Source organism: Vidua macroura, chromosome 2, assembly GCF_024509145.1.
Source record: "Vidua macroura isolate BioBank_ID:100142 chromosome 2, ASM2450914v1, whole genome shotgun sequence".
Classification (NCBI taxonomy): domain Eukaryota; kingdom Metazoa; phylum Chordata; class Aves; order Passeriformes; family Viduidae; genus Vidua; species Vidua macroura.
Genome location: NC_071572.1, coordinates 107,960,339 through 107,981,598, shown reverse-complemented (window position 1 = coordinate 107,981,598; position 21,260 = coordinate 107,960,339). Strand labels below are relative to the sequence as shown.

The window sequence follows — 21,260 nt, the reverse complement described above, 5'->3', positions numbered from 1 at the left end:
AGCCATATCCAGCTCTTTGTAATTTCCCATTTCAAGTCTGTGTACAAGACCTATCCAGCTGCTGTTTCTTTAGTCATTTTATCTTTTTCTTTTAGCCCAGAAATATCACTTTTCACACCTGGAACCCAGCAAGTTCTCAAGTCCAATTCCCCTTCCAACTGCCATGCCTCTCCCTTTTCGTACCTTACAGAAAATGGACTCTTCTCCACTGAGTGTTTGGTCTGCACTTAAACTGGAGCTCCTTTTCCCCAGGTCACCCAAATACAGCCCATCCACAAACTTAACACAAGAAAAATCAGCTGAAGTACCCAAGGATCCTTCCAGGAAAGTGACAGCAGCAGGAACACAGTGTAGATATAGGAAAAAGCTGCCCAGATCTCTATTAATGGGTTCTCTGGTGTATGAATTGATGACTCTATTACTTTTTTTTTTTTTTAGGCAGGTCCGTATTTCGTTAAGTTTAGTGAAAATCCTCTGGACAAGCCAAAAAAAGAGTACATCTCTGGCATAGTGTAGCTATTTCCCAACATATTTTAGGTACCTGATATTCAGTATGAGGCACCTGCACTTCTCAGGACAAAAAGCTTCCTCCATTCCTCTCATTCCTGCCCATTTCACTCCAGTTATCCTCTTGGCCTCCAAACTGCAAGAACTTCAACATTCTTAGAGAAGAGTGAATTATTTTGTCAATTTAATTTTGTCAACTAAAATCAGTTTTCCAGTTAGGCATGGAAAATTTTGGATAAAGCCATTTTAATTTGATAAACTTATTACAACTGGACAAAGCAAAAAAAAAAAAAAAAAATTTAATCCTAATGCTAAGTAACATACTTGGCCCATCTGTAACTATGAGAATCTGGATGGGAATATTTTAATAATGCACTTTATGCAAATTTTCAACAGCATAATTTTCACAACTTCTCTCCTAAGAAGAGCTTAGACCAACTCCTGCTCTCAGCTCATACACAATAATCTTCATTTTGCCATTTGTTTTTCAAGACATGATCCTAAACTAAGAAATTCAGATCCAGATCAGCATTCTAATTGGTGATTTAGAGAACCTAGTTCATCCCCACTGAATTTAAACAACTCTGTGTTTGTCTGTACACTGGCTTGATCTGCATACAAAAATCATTTTAGATCAGGTTTACAAAAGCTGTGTGTAAACAGCTTAGAAATGAGAATGTGCATACTTATGAAATTGCTACTTGTGGCTGTAAATTCTCCTGTACAGGAGATGAGAAAATAAATTCCTGTCTCATTTTGAGGAGAACCCAGCTGAGGAAAAAGTAAATGGCCCTGAGGTCATTAGATAAATCACTGGATTCCACATCAAGGCAATTTAGGAGAATACACACATGTTTGTTTCATATCAGCTTCTAAAACTGTATATTTTCAAAAAACAGTTAAGAAATTGCTAGAAAATTAATAGCCATGTAAGGACAGAGCCCAGTAAGCAAGGACATGCAAATACCAACTGCTGTTTCCATTTTTGCATCATCTCTGCATTTTGCACAGCGTGAATCAGGAAAGAAAAAGTTATCTCTTATGTTGTTTCCTGTATTTGTATCACTCAGAAAGCCCCTTGAATATGTCCAATAGATAATTATACAGCTATAAAGTGATCAGAGTGAATGCCATTGCCAATGCAATTAACATTCTTTATGTGAGATTAACTGGATTTAAGTCATCTGCATAACTTGCTTACAATGTTAATCTCTCAGGAGACAGAGCACTGCTTGCCCAAGCATGCTAAATAAAGAAGGTTTCTTTGCACAGCCAGGTCAAACTTAGTTTCAGAGCTAGTTCTGGGTAAAAAAAAAAATAATAATGTTCTTTCTTTTGAAATGGTTTGCCCATAAATAAAGCCTTGTGGTATAATTAAATATTGTTACTCTGTCAACAGCATCCAGAGCACAATATATTTGAGAAACAACAAGAAAGGGTGATAAATTAAAATCATAGGCATATATAAAAATTTTAATATAGCTGTTTTATAAGCTTTCACTGAGTAAATAAAGTACCCACTTCCCAGACTTTCTCTGATGAATATTAAGAATCTTTGAAGAGAACTATAAAATAGGTCATGGTTATATGTCATGTCAACCAGTCATGCTATCACTAGGGTGACCTTTATAACTTCAGAATAAACTTTGCTTGCAGTTATAGAAGGGGATTGTTAATGCAATCTGGACACACACCTACAATCTGTTGCAGTGCTTGAGGTATGTCCTGCAAGGAAACCTACAGATCTGAGCCAGAAACAGCAAAATGCTTTTCTTGCTCTGGGTGCTGACACAAGTTAACCTCAGAACTCAATTTTCCCCATATTTAACAATTGGTCTGAGTATCACAGTCTATTAGAGAGACTCAGATGACCTTCAGATGTATTATTGCCCTTTTCCTGTTCCTCAAAAAGTTAGACAGCCATATATGGGGCCTCAATCTAATTAAAATGATCCTAACTACCTTAATATATTTTCTCTGCTGAGGCAACTGCTAGAGTGAAGGATTTGATGGTCTTCATAATGTAGAGCCTCAATCTGATTTAGAATTGTTCTCGTTTTTTCTGTCTTTGCTAGATAGAAGACATTGTTTTAAAAATGTTTTTGTGTTCTAAAAAGAACATTAAAACACAAATTAAAAGGCTTTGGGGAGGGATTTAATAGCAAATAGTTACATCTAAAAGCTTTTTGCACTTTAGCATTCTGATTCAAAAGGGAAAAAAAGGAAACATCAGATGGTTGGAAGTATGTTTCACTTCAGAATGCTGTCAATAGCATAGATATTTCATTAAATGCAATGTGATCTGGATGAAGTAAAGCTCTCTGACAAAAAAAGAACACGTGGAAGAAGACAGGCTATTACGACCTCACTAAATTTACCTATGTTGGCCAAATAAATGAAAACAGAATTGCAAAAGAATGTGGTTTTATATTTATAGACATTCTTCTACTTCATCTTTTTAGGCACTTTTCCCTTTTTCATTTGAGAAATAAGCACTTGTGTAGACATCTCAAACTCCTACACTCCAAGCAGCACCCAACCCAAGGCATGATGAGCTTGCACAGTCAAGGGATGGAACACCAGTAAGAGGCAAATGCAGTAAAATGAATGTTATCAGATGCTAGTGGTTTTCTCCTTTTATATAAGTCTACAATCATGTTAATTACAGTTTTTACTGAATGTTACATACAGACTTTGGGGACCAAATCAGACACTTTTTTCAGAGCTGTATTGTTATTCTATAACAACTTCTTAGTATCTGTGGATAACAAATAATCTAAAGCTAAACTGGCTTTTTGCTAACTGTCACAAGTAGACTGCAATACAGGGATTTGATGAAAACCAGGAGGAGATTTGATCTGAAGGATCGGCTGATTTCTCTGTCTTGACCTATGAATGTATACCTGGTTTTGGTAGATTTTTCCATGTGACTAGGAAAGCTTTCCAGGATACAATGGGTCAAGACTCTGCTAAAGCCTTCCACATAGGCAGAGCTCAAGAAAGCAGAATGGGGCACAGTGTCTTCATTAAAGGGATTTAGGGGATTTTTTTCTTCTAACACCATGTCATCATAGTCATTCTTTTTCTGAAACTAGGGTTTCTCTTTCAGTCTGACAATATCTACAAAACATCAAACACAAATACTTCCTCAAGCATCAGACAAGAATACCTCTTCATCCCACAGGACCTTATTAGCTGAAAAAGGTTCAGCTATCAAAGATAAAATCAAAGATTAATCCAAAACAATCTCTAATATGTCCAAATTGACATATCTTTTAAAGGTATTTTTTACTCTTCTTACTTATGCTTTATATTCTTTTGAGGCTCTTGTAAATATATCTTTTTCCATTGCTTGATGCCAGCCTCTTGAAGTTGATATACTACGGCTTTCATTGATTTCTGAGCTTTAAAATCAATATACAAGATATACCTTTGTACATCCTCTTCAAACATGCCATTTTAAGTGCAAAGGGAAATAAAAGAACATGAAACAGTTAACTTGAAAACTTATCTCAGAATGGTGAAGTAGCATGACAAAATGATAAAGGTTATCATAAAGAGTAATTCCTTCTTTATTTAATTTCTGGCTCCATATTATGTATTTACAAACAAAGCTTTCTTACAAATTGGAATTAAACTGTTTCTGTTTTGCATCTTGCTTTAATTCTGTTCAGCCAAGGGCTGTGAGCCCAAACACAAGCAATGCAACCTAATTTGTATCACTTACACTTTGGAAATTGGCCTTTAGAATAGTGTGCACACAATAATCAAGTCCCATGCTGCCTCTTTTTGTGAACATTAGGACTGAGGTTATTAACTTCCTTTAAAGTGCAACTTAAGACTGTGACAGACCCTGTCTTTATGCTTTACTCCAAGATTACACCTTGGAGCCTCATAAAGGCAAAAACTAGCAGTAATGCTTGAAAAAAGAAGACTAACAAAATGTAGTGCATCTTCGTCACTATTCAAAACACAGTTTTGGATAACTCTGCTTATATGATCTTTATGGTATTTTACTATGAAAGTTTGCTAATTTTCTGCTAATAGAAGAATCATGACTTGGGAACAAAACTAATGCAATCTGCATTGGCACTACCAGTTTACTGTTAGGAGTGCCTAAATGTTGAAAACAATGCTACCTATGCAGATAAACTTGGGGAAAAAAAAGTGAAAGTTCTACATGTATTATTCATAACTATCTGTCAGTAAAGGTTATTGAATGGGTACCTAGCCAAGTGGACATATTCTGCACATGGGAAAATTCTATTTTCTCCCCCTACTGCTTCCCAAGGTTCTTATGACCCATTTATTTTATTGTTTTTAAACTCAGGAAAAGTGTAATCTTTCAGGCTAGGCTTCCATGCTGTTCCCCTTGGGCCACCAGTTCCCACCACACTGATTCAGTTTTTCCAGAGGCGATGCCTCAAGCTAAATTTACTGTACAGGGAGCCAGAGATCTGTCACAAGTCACATGCAGAAGTTAACTTCAGGTATTACAGAAAAACTTGCAAAGCCAAAAGTAACAAGTAGATGGTTTCTGGAAAGGTTCGAGAGCTAGTATGAAAGAGTTCCTTAATATGTTTACTAAGGCTCCCTTCACACTGTGGAAAAGGTTTGGAAGGTTGTTATTTGTGAAAGGAATGAAGACATGACTGATCAGCTAATTAATATACATTCCTTTCTGGAATCAGCACAAGCTATAGGCTTTCCAGTCCCCTATTAAAATTCTCCAAGTCAGTCAAAATCTCCTTATTTTTATTGTGAGGTCCATTTTCAAGTACGTTCAAAGCAGCTACAGTTTGGCACATGAATTGCATGTAAGTATTTCTAGTATATTTTTCATCAACATTTGTAGTATTCCCATGTTCCTCAGACCTGTGAGTCATATTAGAGGAAGGCTGTGGACCTAACATACGATCCTGGTGGTTTTGCCTGCATTCAGTGAAGCCAATTTGAACACACAGAGCCAATCTGACATTTCCCAGAGTCATTGGATTTATTGGATTTATTGTGAGTGCCTAGAGTGATTGGACTGTCCAGTAGATACATTGCTTCCTGGAAACATCATGGATAATGCTCTCCAGTCACTGTGCACATCCCTGCTCACACATGGGCTTCTGCCTGGAGTCCGGGAATGGAATGTAACTGCTGGAAAGCATGGGCAAGTCCCCTCCTTTTGTATGGAGAGGACCAGGACTACCCTGGACATGATGTTACAGTGAGCCCAGTGCACCAGCACAGAGCTTCAGGGCCAGGAAATGGGCACAGGGCAGCCAAACCATCTTGTGAGACAGCAGGTCATAACCTAAGCACCTGCTTCCTGCATGGTATCTTTGCACAGCAAAAAGGAAGATGGGGAGGTATCTGGGAATACCCAGATAGAAGGATAAATGTAGATAGGAAGATACTGCAGCAGGGAATTTTAAATACAATTTTCTTCAGGTAGTCTAACACAATTAAGAAGGATTAAAATATCTAATTTCATTTATTGCTGATTTTGTTTGGTATTCACCAAATAGTTTTAGATTGTATTTTTGTAAGTTGATTGCTATGATTATACTCTGTAAAAAAATCAGAATATTGTAATTGCTTATGTATTATTTTACATATCAAGACAAACCTAATAAGTTTCATAGCTCTGCAGGATATGAAATTACATGCACATTTCAGTTTTCATTCCTACAGTTCAATGCTTTTTAACAAATTATTTTCTTAAGGATTTCTTAAGGCTTTGTAGTTTAGGACTGCAATCTGCTTGCTATCCACAGGGAGTATTACCAGAGATTAGCAGTACTTAAACTGATGAAGGAGATATGTCATGTCTCTTTTGCATCTGTGTAAAGCTACAACTCTAACAGACTGGCTGCAAAGGGCATTTTAATTTGACAGAGATCCTTTCTCTTTTTTTTTTTTTTTTTTTGGCAAGGTGAATAATTCTGCCTTTAAAAGCCACATTTCCATGAATCCAAAACAAACCAGTTGGAGTGGAAGCCTTTTTAGTCTAGAAATGCTGAAAAGCAGCATATCCTCAGAAATTCGTGGATCTTGTCTAGCAAAAATCTTCCTCTGACTTTTGTGAATCACATAATAGATATTCTCTTTTTAAGTGGATAAACAAATGCTGAATCGCACATACATGCAAAAACTGGGATGGCACTATGTGTGACTGGGTTTTCCAGTGCACCCTATTAGGCAGAAGGTGAAAAACTCTGGAGTATCTGCTTCACAAAGGACCTTAGGATTTCTATTAAATGTCTCTCTGGGGTTTCAAAGGGTCTTGTTTGGAATTTCAGTACTGTATCAAAAAGGTGTAGCAGGATAGAACATTAACACTATTTCTCTCTCTTTTGTCAGCATGGACCTATTTCCCTTATCAGCAAGGGTTTTTTCCTTATTGATCTTCCTTTGTTTGCTCAGAACCTCTTGACTAATTCCTACAAACCCACAGCTGTAGGATGTACCACAGCATCATTTTGTGGCTTTGCTTCTTATCCAGTTGTTAGCAGGATGGATCCAGCTCTAGGCTGGGTTATTACTCTGTTCTTGCTCTGGACCCTAACCATGGGGCAAGTGCTCCTAACAACCAACTTCTTGCCTTGCCCATCGGGTCTAGGAGCTCTTTCATGCAGCAAGCTTATTCATTTTTAATTCAGCAGCACCAAAAATCTAAATGCTGCACTGGCTTACAAGAGGAAAAGCTGTTTCAGGTCCTCTTAAAAACAAATGCCGAAAGTTACTTTAATATATTCAAAAATTTGATTTTGGAATTGTCTCTAATGATGTTTTTACTGATCAAGTGAGTGTTTTTGTGCTTTCCTATAAAGGTTTGATTTCACAACCCCTCAGGAAGATGGAATTATTTAAATAGGCAATCCTGGTCCAAATCTCTGGTAAGCTTGCATTGTCAACTGTATTAGAAGTAGCTTAATTACACTTGGCCATTCTGTGAGGGAGAGCATTGTCCTGCAATAACATCTCTGGTTATGCACATCACTGTGGACCTCCAATCAGACTGAAACTATGTGCTTAGAAGGAAAATGTTGAGCCACCACAGCTCCATCATTATAAACTGCAGCCTTTGAAACCTGCTCTCCTTCTGAAGCTGTGAAATGCATCTTGAGCAGTACTGCTGTGTTTTGTTATCCTTGCTTTGTCTCGTGTTTTGAGGAGCCACCCAGGGTAATTCAGCCTGTGACATTTGTAGGGAAAAAGCAATAAAAGCAGGGGTGTCTTTACCAAAGACAGTCAGCTCTGCAGGGTCACTGTCGCGTTCCCCCACCATGTTGGTCCCCACACACGTGTACATTCCTGCATCACTTTTTCTGGTGTTGGAGATCATCAGCTTCCCACCACGGATCTGTTTCGAAACAAGGCACACATTTTTAACTTCAGGTAAACAAAATACATCAGAAAAAGTGCTACCTTCTCGGGCAACAAGTTCCACAGCCAAGACATTCTAAACTTTTGTTTGTAAATATATGTATAGTTTTAAAATTATATACTTATATATTTAAATATCTTTAAGCTGTTCTAGAACACATTTTTATCCCACTAATTTTAATTTGCAACTAATTTCGACTGCACTTGATCTTGTTCCTTTGACTTTCATCAGATTCTTTACATTTCAAAGATTACATTTCTTGCTGTCTCTTGGCAGCACAGAGTACTTTTATTTCTTCCATGGTAATATGTAAAGCACTCTTGACATCTCTCTGAAAAAACAAGGCAATTTGACTTAGTTTTACTTAGATAATTTTATTTTACTGGTGTCTGAACAGTTTCCTTGATCGCTAATAAAGACAGATTTTCTCTTCTTGTTGAGGCAAACAGACTGAATCTGGCCCAAACTGGGAATTCACCTGACAGTTAATACTTTCTTGGCTATAAAGGGTGCTTACCGAGAGAAAGAGCAGGGTAGATGAAAGAAATAAAGTAAAAATTTGTGGCTTGTGAAGTCACAGTGTCAAAGGTTAGACAATGGGGTGCTTCAAAATAAGCTGAGAATTTAACAAAAGAAACTTGAGTGTCAGGGAATGATAGCCAGTTCTCTGCCACTCCTTGCTCTTCTACTCTTGAGTAGACCCTAGCACAGAGAGCCTGGTCCACAAACAGCAGCAGCTCAGATTCCTTGGCTTGGAATAATTCCTTAGGGATTCAGAGCCACTAACAAGCCTCCTGATAGTACTTCCATGTTGAATAAGGTCAGCACTGAATCACTCCATACAACATAAAACATTATTGAAGAAATATTAATGATGAAAAGCTAAGCATTTAAAAATTAGGAATAAAACATGTTCTCAACCCCTTAATTTATCCCATTTGCTTGCATGGACCATGATTTATCTCTAATCACTTGCTAAGTTCAATATTTCTGCTGGATCCTTTTTCATTCAGTGCAAGAAATGAACGACCACAGAACTCAACCAGTGTTACTCATTTGCTCAACATTTATTCCTTTTCAGGAACTATAATTCATTAGAGTATGACTTCAGCCTACATTTAGACACATCCGAATTACCGCAATAGCTATAACTTTATTGGTATCATTTTAAGATGTTGTTTTTTTTCCCTGGTATTATTTGTGCACCTCATAGATTTGACTGAATTTACTTATAAACACATCTGTTATTCTCTGTTTGGAAAACTGAGATGTAGAAAAGGTAAAACCAAACTGGTCAAAGACATTCACTAAGTCCTTCACCTAACTGAGCACCTTCTATGACTGAATCTCCAGCTCTAATGGACCCCCATTACACTGGACTTACAAACCAACCCTCAAAGAAACTCAAGCTGGAGAGCCAGACTAGGAGCAATAAACAGTCTGCCCCCCTCATCTGGGAAAGCTCAGAGAGGCAAACTGCCAAGAATAACAACAAATTTCTATGGGCAAGGCTTTAAGGCTGTGTAAGTTCTGCTGCACCCAGCTGTGGGCCCTGTGTCCACAGATAAAAATCCACCTGAGCTGTACTCACACTGATCCGCTCCTCTCTGTCGTCAATGCGGACTTTATCTTTCTTCCAGTAGATGGTGGGCTCGGGGTGCCCTCGAGGCGGCTGGCACTCCAGTATTGCAGGCTCTCCAGCTGCCACCACCACATCCGTAGGGTTTTGGCGGAAGTCATCCCGTAGCACTAGAGCAATAAATGAAGGGAAGAGGAAAAAAAAAATTAACAGAAGTGATAACATTGTAAGTGGAGGAAAAAAAGAATGTAGAAACACATATTATTAAATAAACAAGTCTCAACCATTATTAGTGGATGACTTGGCTTCTTACACTGACTGTAAAAGATCTCAAAAATGAAGCTGGGCAGATATGCCCTTTCATCCAGTGGAGGCAGACTTCACATACAGGGCTTTTGTTCTCCCTTAATTTTTTTTCTTTCCAGATAGGAACACTGCTCTGTATTTAAGTTACAAAGATGTGTAGCACCCATTACTCCTCTTAACCCTGACAGGATCACTTTCCATCATGACAAAAGTAGCTCTGCAGGTTGGATGTTGAGTTCTTTTCATGACAGAAAGCAACCTGCTGAGTATCTGCCTTGTCTGGGTCTCCAATTCCAGCACAAGGTAAAAAAGGGGCAGAACTAATACTGAACTGCAGTTAGACCTTGGCTAAGGGCATTGCCATTATTACTGTTATTATTGTATTTCTGGCACATACATGCTAAAATGGTCACCAGTTCTGAAAGGTGTCAGAGAAATAAAACTGACAGTAATGTATTTCCAGCATATTTATTTCTTCCTTCTATATTTTTAGTTCTAATATTTTTGCCACCTTGACCAGCACTATCCCACTACATTGAAAAGAAAAAGCATTTAAATCACCAAGCTGTTTGAGAACTAAATTAGGCAACACAGGCCAGCTTCTTATATAAATCAAGCCCCTGTAAAGGATTAGGTCCAGCTAGCTGGCTTCAGTGTGTTAGAATGATATCCACTTCATCCTTATTCTTCCATGTGTGTCCTAGTCTCTAGGTTAATTGACATTCTTATAAACATAAAACTGAAAATAGCTCTAGATGAGCTACTGAAATAGAATTTAGGACATTGCCCCTCCTTGAATTTCAGCTACGCATGGCTTTCATTACAGCTTTAAAACAGTTCTCACCCTTAATGGAACCAGGGCCCTCTGAGAAATTAGAAAACACTGTATCCTAGTGAAGGGGCAAGTCAAGAAGAGTTCAACAGAAATTGCTCAGTCTCATTTCATAAGCAGAGATAATTTACTGCTTTCAATGTTAATAAAACGTGCCCCATTTTAACATTTGGAACTGAGTATTTTTCTCTTCTGTAATAAGCCAGAAGAAAAATATGATTAATACATACAAGAATTGATCTCTGAATAGTCTGAGGTGAGTGGGCTGTATATATCTGGCACTCAAAATGACATGGAGGTAACTTTTATTATTCTCCATTTTGGGATACACAGGTAGATCCCAGAGGAAGGAGGGAATTAATTGGAAGTTAATTCCTTTTCTAACACACACACACACAAAGAGTGACTATTTAGGTCTTGCTCTTGAAGCATAAAATAAAAGTGACAGGAGGCAGCTGGCAACAAATGCAGCTCTGGCAAGAACCCGTAGTCTTCGTAGGTGACACACCCAATAGACAACAAAAACCTCAATCCCCAAATATTTCTGCATAATAGAAACCTTCTGATTCACAATAATCAAATTGGCAGAAATGGAATTTATACAACTTCAAGATCAAGTGGAAGAAGTAACTTATGTAATGCAGAGCACAGAATTAGCATGATGAAGATCATGGGCTGCTGACTATTGGCAGTAGAACACTTTGGAAAACCAAGAAAGTCAATATCATGGGAATGTCAGGGAAAGAACCAGAAAAAAGCCTTACAAAATCATGGTTTTTAGGGAAGCAGCTTCATATGTCTCTGTGATCCCCATGATACACAGGAGGAAAAAGTACTTCTAGACAATACTATGCCCACATTTGTATAAATGGTAAATAGATAAAAATTAATTTCTGCTAATATTATTACACAGAAAATATATATTATTTGTATTGGCTTGGTTCTACTTGTAATTACAGAACTTCAGTGCAAAGTCATTAGTGGAAAATCCCCAGAAAAATCAGCAGATCACACCACATAATGGCTTTATATTCCTGACTCCTAACTCCTGGCAGCGATATTAAGGAAAGCATTTTCCTTGAACATTTCACACTGCTATATGAACCTGACAAACACAGTTTCTTGCAGTGATACACAGCAAATTACATTAACTTTCTCTGAATCATCCCAGCAATTGTGTAAGGTTCCAATCAGCCTCAGAATATGAGGCTAAGAGGTGATTTGATTTTATCACGTTCCTTTACCCAAAGTCGCTCTGCAAAACTGGCTTGAATAGAAGACAAAATTGATGCTACAGGCTTTGCTTAATCTTGCTCTGTACCTCAGCACATACCTGAATCTTGAATAGGTATATCTCACCATTTCCATCTAAAGCATTCTGTGTTTTGGAGGAAAAAAAAAAAAGGTTGGAGAAAAAAGAAATAGAGAAAAAATAAAGCAGAGACAGAAAAGCAAAGATAAGAGAAAATGCATGAAATATAAATTAAAGTGAGAAAATAACTCAGAGAGGAAGAGGGGAAACACTTACTTTAGGGAAACAAAAAAAAAAGAAAAAGCCAGGTAAAGGAAGGGAAAAAGAAGAATAAAAGCAGAGAGAAAAACAAGGTAAAGAGCAAAGAGCTCAGGTAAGCTATTCCTGTGATTCAGTATTTTAATGCAATCTAACAACAATGAAATAAAGCACAGATGTTAATTTGATCAGCCCAGTCACCCCAGAACATCCAAATATCACTCCAAGAGAGAGGGAGCAGGGAAGAGGAAGGCAGAGCACGAGCTGGTGAGCTTGGCTGTCCTCCTGGAATGGCACAGGAAGCCACAGAAGGAAGAACCATCAACAAGTTGAGTTCACACGTACTAGCACAGTAAATGGAAAAGTTGCAGCACATCTTGGTGCACTCACCATACCTAATGGTACAACCATCTGTGAAAACAGAAAAATGATTGCGAGCTGCAGAATATTCCTCAGCCAATTATCCACAATTGCTGGCTACTTCCAAATAACTATTAGTGTGCCTGAGCAGACTACCCGCTCCACACACAGGCAAAAGGCTTTTGTTCACATGAGAGGCCAGCCATCCTCAGGGCCCTTTTGGCAGGGCACAAAAACTAGCGTTTTAAAAATTCAACACAAGCAGCACTATGTTGCCACCAGCCTCCTCTTCTTCATTCTTTCTTGGATGTTCTTGCTTGGCTTTATTCCAATTTCACAGACAGCTCCCTTCGTGCTTGCATGGGTGTTTCCCTGCATTTTTGGGTGGTACCTCATATTCTTTACTGTGACGGTGGTGAGGCCCAGGAAGTTCTGGATGCCCCATCCCTGAAAATGTTCAAGGCCGGTCTGGGTGGAGCTCTGAGTGACTTGGTCTAGGAAAGGTGTCCCTGCCCATGGGATACTGGGTGATCTTTAAGACCCTTCCAAGCCAAACCTTTCTGTGATTTTATGACTAAACAAGAGGTGCCAAAGGGGAATATGGCCTCCCCACACTGCATGCTAGCTCTGGGACCACAGCACAGCTGTACCCCAAGGGCTGCTCCCCCTACCAGTCTGACAGCAGCACAAACACCCTCACATTTCAAAAGGCAAAGCCTTGCAAGGGCAAAAGCTTCCAGATGGCTGAGCCCCACTGTCTGGAAAGGCACCAAGGGAGTGGAGAGCTGCAAAGAACAGCTAAAGCGTACACGCAGCCTACAACGGCACTGCGGACTAAAGTTAATTAAAGTTTGATCAGTCTCTTTGTGGCTCAAACAAGTGATGGTGCTCAAACAAGACGGATGTCTGCGAGCAGTCACGGCAGTCTTTAAGGCAAGCAAAGCCCCGCACGGCCATTTCCAGGTAGCCAGGAGTGTACCCAGGGAAAGGGAGCACATCCAGCAACGGGATAAACAGGCGGAGCACGCACCTGCCAGAGCGAGGGATGAGGGGAAAGGAGCAAAAGGAGCCCCCGCTCCCAAGGCAGCTGCTAGCCAGCACCTGCCAGCTTAGGCCCAAATCCAGGCCTCGGTCAAACTGATGCTCGTAAACTCAGGGAATTACATGGAAACTGAATTAATTTCCTCGGCTGAGGTTCCAGCAATTTGTTTAAAGGAAGTGGAGATAAAGGCACGATGTTTATGGGGTAGGAGGGAAGGTGGCGGGGTCAAAATTATTCTAGGCTAGATATCCATGCCTTAATCCTTCTTTCCAGCTTTCAGGCCCTTAGAAAGAAAACATTTTTATAGGATTTACATTTACATGATGATTACAAATAACCATCTGTCTGCTTCCACTTTTTCAATCTGGTCCATGTCCCACGAGCCCCCAGCCTGTGGTCAGAGCAGCTAAGCTGGAAGGAAGAAGTGGATGCCCGTCAGGAGGCTTTGGGATAATTGCATTCTTCTCCCACCAGCGCTTGTCTCTCTACCTCCTCCCCCTCCGTGTGCATGGTGAACATCTGAAATTACTGGGGACAGGAGGGAGGGAAAGAGTATCTTTGTTGCCTTTTTCAATGAATTATAATGTCTTAAAACACAGCTACATCTGTTGTGCTGACTAGAGGGTATAAAGAGATATCAAGTAAATATTAATGTGTTTCTGTGACTTGTGTCCTGGTAGCTCATCTTCCCCCTCCTGTCCTGTTCTGTGCTTATCTCAGAATAATATTATTCTCATATAAAGATTTTACACAGCCACATCGGTGGTGGTTTGGTCACCTGCCACACCATAGGTAGGTCTCCTCTGATCCAAGGCACTTCCCCACAGGCATTTTCCTAAATCCTCATCTCTCTGCCACTGCTTTGGCACTTCCCCCCTCTGATACATACTGATATGAACAATCGACATGAGTTCTTAAGTCAAATAACTGCCCAGATGTCATGCAGTGGACAGATTAAAGGATTATTATACTTTAGGTAGCATATGGTGCAGGGAGGTATTTTAGATCTTGACTAATGTGTATGATCTGCTGAAATGGTCCCTGAGCAAGCCAGCACTACCTGCTGAAACAGGGTGACAGAAAAAAAAAACCCAAGGGGTCACAGACAACTTCCCTTGTGAAGAATAATAATATACTTTGTTTGAAGATGCTCCTGCCCGACCTCTTTGTTTCAGCAACTGTCTCTGCCTCATTTTGTAATGAAAACTGTAACAAAAACACCGGAACTTGGCAATAGTCCTAGGCAAGACTCTCAGGGAGTTCTTGAGCTCCCTCTGCATGTGCAGAGGAAAAAGCAGCAGCCAGGAAAAAAGCTGCTACCTTTAAAAAAAATATATTATAAGAAGCTATGATTTTTTTCCTCCCATTTTTCCCATACTTTGCCTATCTCTTGATACTGATACTGCCTAGCAGACATGAATGTTTGTTAATATACCATGACTTAAATATGTTCAGAAAAATGAAGCTTCAAGTCCATGAGATTCATTTTTAGAAGTGTTAGGATGTTTTCAAAAAGCCTAGCAGCTTCAACAATGTTTGATTAGTAAGGTACCTAGAAAACAAAGTAATGATCAGCACAGAGATATCTGCATCAAGAAACAAAAGGAGAATCTTCTTCCTTGCCAATTTAGCAACATTCTTTGGCCTCATCCCTTTTTCTCACTCAGTATTTCATTGTGCTTGCCCAGTACTTGCAGCTCAAGGTAGCTTCAAAGGCCTCAGTAAAGATAAAAAATTGGAGAAAACCCTGACACATCCTCTACAAGTTTTAACTGTTCATATACACAGATATAGACATACAAAAAATTATGATGAACATTAATGTCTAAATGTAAAAGTGTTGCTTCCAAAGACAGAATATATTAAACCAGGTGAACAGAGAATTACAGTGTTGAGGTGGGTGAAGTGACAGTGGCATTCCAAATAAAGAGAGATTCCAAATGGAATCAGTGCGATATAGCTGTTTTTTTGCCTCTCCTCTAAACTGCACTCCAACTAGCTGACTGTAAAAAGGTCAGGAAAGAAGATGGACTTTTTCCTTTCTTATTTGCAGCACACACTGCCAGGAATCAGACTTTGAAATCTTTCTAGCCCAGTTAAGGGCACTGCTGACCTACTTTCCCTTTTGCACAATTACACAGATATACAAATGATAGTTACTGCAGACTTTAGTTTATGATTTCTTTCTGATTTTTTAAAGGCTGTTGTTTGGACTGAATTAAGCATATGCAATAGAGCCTGAATATACTTACTGAAAAATTGTATAATCTTCTTGCCTTTGTTGTGATTCACTGTGATCACTTGAATTCAATCTGACATCTCCATATTTTTTTTTCTGAAAGATTTTATATGACTACTAGATAGCATGAAGAGCAGAGTATTTTCTAATTTAAAACGTAACGTATTTATGTTTAAGCCTCCTGATTGAAAACAAAGTTCTATCACCTGTCTTCCTTGCAATGAATCCCTGATAACCTTCTCCCTTTTTTAAACTCCCACCTCCTTCCACAAGCAAATTCTGAATGCTGCAGTTAACAGTCAGCAATCTCATTACCCATCTGCTATAAATCTTCAAAAGCATCACTGTGTTTTGACAGTCAAGAAAGGCAAAGGGAAGCAATAAGCATAACCAAGTATTCTTTATGAATGCAAATATCCTGAAGACCACATTGAAGTAATTTCAGAAATCTAAAGCTATACAACGTAATACGTTGAAAAATTTTCTCTAGGATACAGAACAGATTTCTTTTTTCTTATTCTTAAAGCATAATCAGTCTTGATGAATGCATTGCACAGATTGCTAATGTGAGCAAGAGACACATTACTAGGGGCTTTATTTCACTGAAACTGAAAGCCCAACTACTTGCTTAAAGTTCAGAGACTTTCTAGAAGAACTGATACCATAATTATAGACAAAAAACTTTTTAAAAGTGCATGGTCTGCTGTAAGTCTTCTAATTTAGCAAGGATCAGACATTTAGCAGTTTAACTCAGATCTGAAGATAGCTTTCACGTGATCTTCACTTTTAATGGATTACATATTCAGAAAATCATGGGCATTATATAAGTAAAGAAATTACTTGCTTATTTTTTACCAACTAATGTGAATATCAGATGCGGAAGTAAACACAGCTTAAGGAAACACCACATGAAAATTGAACTGACACTTTTTCTGTCACTTTTATGCCAGAATGTCTTCCTTACAGCAGGAATATGGGACAAGTTTCACCAAAAGCACTAGAGACTCTTCAAATCCCATCAACGATGCTTCCCTCCCAACAATGCAGTAGGGAGGATTGTGTATAGGAAAAGAGGAAGTCCTCCATGATGTCCTAGGCTACTGCTATAAAAGGACAGTTTGGACTTTGCCTCTTTGCCTTTGGTTGCCAACCAACCAAAAAAAGAATCTTAAAAGAATTATAAATACATAAGAATTTTCAAAAGCAATGTCACCCAAAAAATCTCAGATGTTACTGATATACAAACAAAACTCTGGTGGAAGCTTTTCACCATGTGATTGAGAAGAGCACACAAGAAATTGCACTGTACACTTTGAGTCTGTGAAAGAGTCCCCAGAACGTGCAGATTTAATTAGCGAGGTTCAGAAACTACAGTATATTAACACACAGGTTTGCTGTTGTGAGTACAAAAGTTGCACTGCCAGGTACCTGCAGCACTGTGCTCAACCTAATAGGAGCTACCTAGAGTTTGAGACAACATTGAGCAATTGCATTTTTTCTGTTTCCAAACTGAAGTTGGTTATCTGACAACTACTTTAACTCCATCAGTCCCCTGAGCTTCCAGTTCGAGTCTAACCAAAACACCTAAAATGTACATGTGCCCTCAGTAAAACAAAGGAATAAGAGCAGCTGAGAATCATGAAAATGAATACAAATGAATGAATATTTCTTGTATGAGAAATATAGAATGTTACATGCTTCATTTAGCCAATATAATACAGGCTGCAATCTCAGAGCTCCACTGAACTGTGAATAGCTTCTAATAAACTTCTTGTGTACACATGCACAACACATACACAACAGCTGGGATGCTTTCCCGTCTTGGCAGGGGGCACTGCCACATTACTGCAATACTTCAGACACATTAGGCAAAACATCAAACAAAACAGGCCATTGCCCAACATAGGAATCCTCTTCCATCCGTCCTCCATTTCCCCATGCCCAGCCATGGTCTCTATCTGTTAATTATAAGCTCAAACTCATCTATTCAATTTTTTTTTGTGAACAGGACTTTTTTTTTTTTTTTGTGTGCTGCTGCCTTCAGAAGTCAGGACTGCAAATGAGATATTTGAGCAGACATAGCAAGGCATGTATTCCTCAATAAGCTTTTGCAACTCCATCATGAGGGGACCATGCAGCCACACTTCATCAGACATGGAGCGTGAGATGTGTCCACAGCTGACAACAACACCAGTGGGAGCTGCCTGCTGCTTCTTGAATACTTCCCTTCCCATCCTGCAAACTGTCCCCATGTCAATTTTGGGGTGCTTGCCAGATGCCACTTCAACAGGCTCCATAAACCTGGCTGGCCTCATGTGCTCTGTCCCACAAACAGGCACATCATGGCACATAGGCTCAGCAGTGCCATCTCCTTCTAGATCCGACCTTCAGTCATCAACCTTCTGAAAGGCTTAATGGTTTTCACTTTTTATAGAATTTGTCCCAGCAAATACAGAATGGAATCTGGAAAAGCATAAGATGTGCTCACATGGCTGTTACTGAGGCATGTCCAGGTACCCCCTCTGAAAGAATTTACAACAAAGCCCCACCTCCTAAAATTCCTCTATCACTTATGTTTGCATATTATTTTAATTCAATATTATTTTAATAACATTCAATAAATTAAAGAAGTAGGGATGCATGGCCTAGAGAAACTAGAGAACTAGAAACTGTTCTTTAGAGCATCCACTCTGTCATCTCTTAACACAATAAAAACTTCCTTCTTCCTATGTTAGTGTCATTTTTGAAGTTTTGTCATTGGATTCTTCCTTCAAAACAGGAATCTCAAATTATTTCAAATTTAACAATGAACAAAAAAAGGTTGGAAAAGATATTTTCTGCATTATCTTGACAAATGCAAAAGAATTTATCTGTCACTTGCTATTTTATTATTCTGCATAATGAATTTAAGTTTCTAGATCTCCAAAAACAGAAGGAGCAACATGATATGTAGAACCTATATTAAAGTGCTCTTGGGATGAAATAGTTTGAGTTCGGTCAACTAGGAATTAATCCACAAACATCTAGATAAAACAGTAGTTTTCTATGGTTTAAACATGACAAGAAAGCCTCAGTTTTGAGATTTTATGCAAAATAAAGAAGAAACTAGTGTAATTTGCCAGTAACCTTTTGCAGTTTTGATTTATTCAAATAGCACAAGGAATTACTTCTATACAATATAAAATATAACTCTCACTTATTTTCAAAAGTAAAAAAGAACATAAGAGTTCACATTGCCCTCATTATTATTCACTACATGACGTGAGAGGAAAGAAAAGAAAAATAAAGAAGCAGGAGCAAAGACCAACCATAATAGCCTGAAGCAACAATTTTGAAAGGGGAGCTTAAGCACCCAGAGAGAGACCAGAACCTGAATGTCCAGCTCCAGCCTCCAGTCACACTGCGCTGCACCTGAGACTCCAAATGACCTTCAGCTGAGGGGTTAGACTCAGACATACTGCTAAAAATACAGCAGCATAATGTTGGGGTTTGCAGTAAATGTGAAACAACTTCTTTCTTTTTTTAAAACTAATACCACTGTCCCAAAGTGCTATTTCATGTACAACAAATTTAACATAATTAAAAAACCTGACGAGTACAAGAAACTGGAGTAAAAAAATAAAGCCCTCACATGCCACACATCCTTCTAAACCCTTGGTGCTGAATATTCCTCTGGCAATTCAGTACAAGAGAAAGTCAGGGTAACCACAGATCTGCTGACTCCTTTGAAATAAGGGAAAACTGACAAAGAGAACAACACAACTATGTACCCCATAACAGAAAAGCAGCAACCTGAGATGTGCCTGTGAAACAGCCTTTAAGTTACTCAACAGCTGGAACAGCATAGTCCTTCCTATGAAGGGCTCACGTTCCTCTGAAGGGTCTGAAAGACTTCTGTTAATCCCACATTAGAATACTAAATCCATTTTACAATCTATCCTCTTCCTCTTCCCTCCCTTCTAACTGCAAGTGCAACAAAGACTCTGTTCCAGCTCAGGCAACATTCCACAATTAAATGTTAAAGAGGTTTAAACAGAAACATCCTGGCACATTTAAGTCACTCATTTCCCTCCTTAGCAGGGATTTCAACTAGACACACAGTACCGGTGTCTGTAGTTACCACAAACCAGTTAATCTGTGTACATTTGCAGAGATACTTTGATTGCACTGGAAAGCAAGAGGCTATACCAACTAGATAAAATATTCAAGCACCATATGATAGGCAAAGCACAATATTGAAAGAGGCAGATTAGATTATTAGACTGGACAGGATTGGATGAAGGGAATTTTTAGCCTCCACCACAGTATTCACCTGGGATAGATTTCAGGCCAAATACTACAAACATTTCCTTCCATGCCAATTAGGAGGAAGAAAAAAAAAAAAAAAAAAAAAAAAAAGCAACAACTCCTGTTGCTGAGAATCTTTAACCCAGATCACTCTACTGACCCAGTTCACAGCCCAGATTCATAAACAACTGAGAGAATGACAAGCTATTACAAGCAGAGGAAATAAGTGGCCAGGAGAGAATAGCACTACTTAAAGCAGATTTTCCAGCAAGGAAAATGTGCTGTTAAACTATGCAATATACTTCCTCATATTCAGACTAAGGAGTTTAGAATAAAGAATATATAAAATGCAATAGCTCATATAACCAGTGCATGCTGTGGGATTTCTCTGAGACCAAGAGAACTGGAAACATTCTGCAGTTCACTTGTGCAGCTTCAATTAAGGCAAATTGAATTAAACTCTCCCTCGAGGAGGACCTCTGTAGCTCTGCTCCTCCTTTTCTGAACAATTCCAGATGTAGGTGTAGAACATTTTCAGTTTCTCTCTGAAGAATTCCATATGCCTGGCTGTGCTCACATTCATACAAAGAGGTGAGCTTTTGGGGGAGAAGACATGGGGCACTAAACAATGCTCAGTCAATAGCTGGTACACATCTGATTTTACAACTTAATTCTGTTCACAGGGGCTTCCTTCCTTCCTTAGGAACAGACAGCTCTGCTAGAAACAACTCAGAAGAGATGGAAACACTTCTGCTGCTGAAGAAATGAAAGTCTAGTACTGTGTGGCTCATATTCACACACAGCCAGTGGTACTTGGTTTTCTTTCTCTCATATCCAGAATTTATTACCTGCTTAATAGTTCTTTGCTCTTCCTTTCACCTATTCAATCCAAGGTACTAATCAGGCTTCCTTTTCAAATGCCAGCAGTACCCTGACTTCTGTTGCAAGGAATCATCCTTCCAGTGAGGATCTTAGCATTTTGAAGCTCACAGACCAGAACTGCCAATCTTGGGACACACTTTTGGGTCTGGCTCAAGCAGGAGTGACAGAACTCCTGCAGGTCGAATTGCTGGGCACAGTTCACGATTTTTCTCCTTCAAGGAGACATCTGCCTAGAAAGTTCTTTCCCCCTCAAGAGCAGGGTTTAGGAAATCAGCTCCATTTTACTGAAACTCACTGAAGCTTTCAACACCTGTAGAGGCTTCCTTCACTCCACT

General features: G+C 39.0%; 1 protein-coding gene across 1 annotated transcript in view; it reads right to left on the bottom strand.

The window, feature by feature from the left end:
- The window catches only part of ROBO2 (roundabout guidance receptor 2), a 434,311-nt gene that overhangs the window by 135,320 nt on the left and 277,731 nt on the right, over positions 1 to 21,260 (bottom strand). The window contains exons 3-4 of the mRNA XM_053969447.1: positions 9,480 to 9,637; positions 7,744 to 7,864 (exon numbers count right to left, since the gene is read on the bottom strand). Coding sequence (XP_053825422.1) covers positions 7,744 to 7,864; positions 9,480 to 9,637 — 279 coding nt within the window. The remainder of the gene's footprint in view (positions 1 to 7,743; positions 7,865 to 9,479; positions 9,638 to 21,260) is intronic.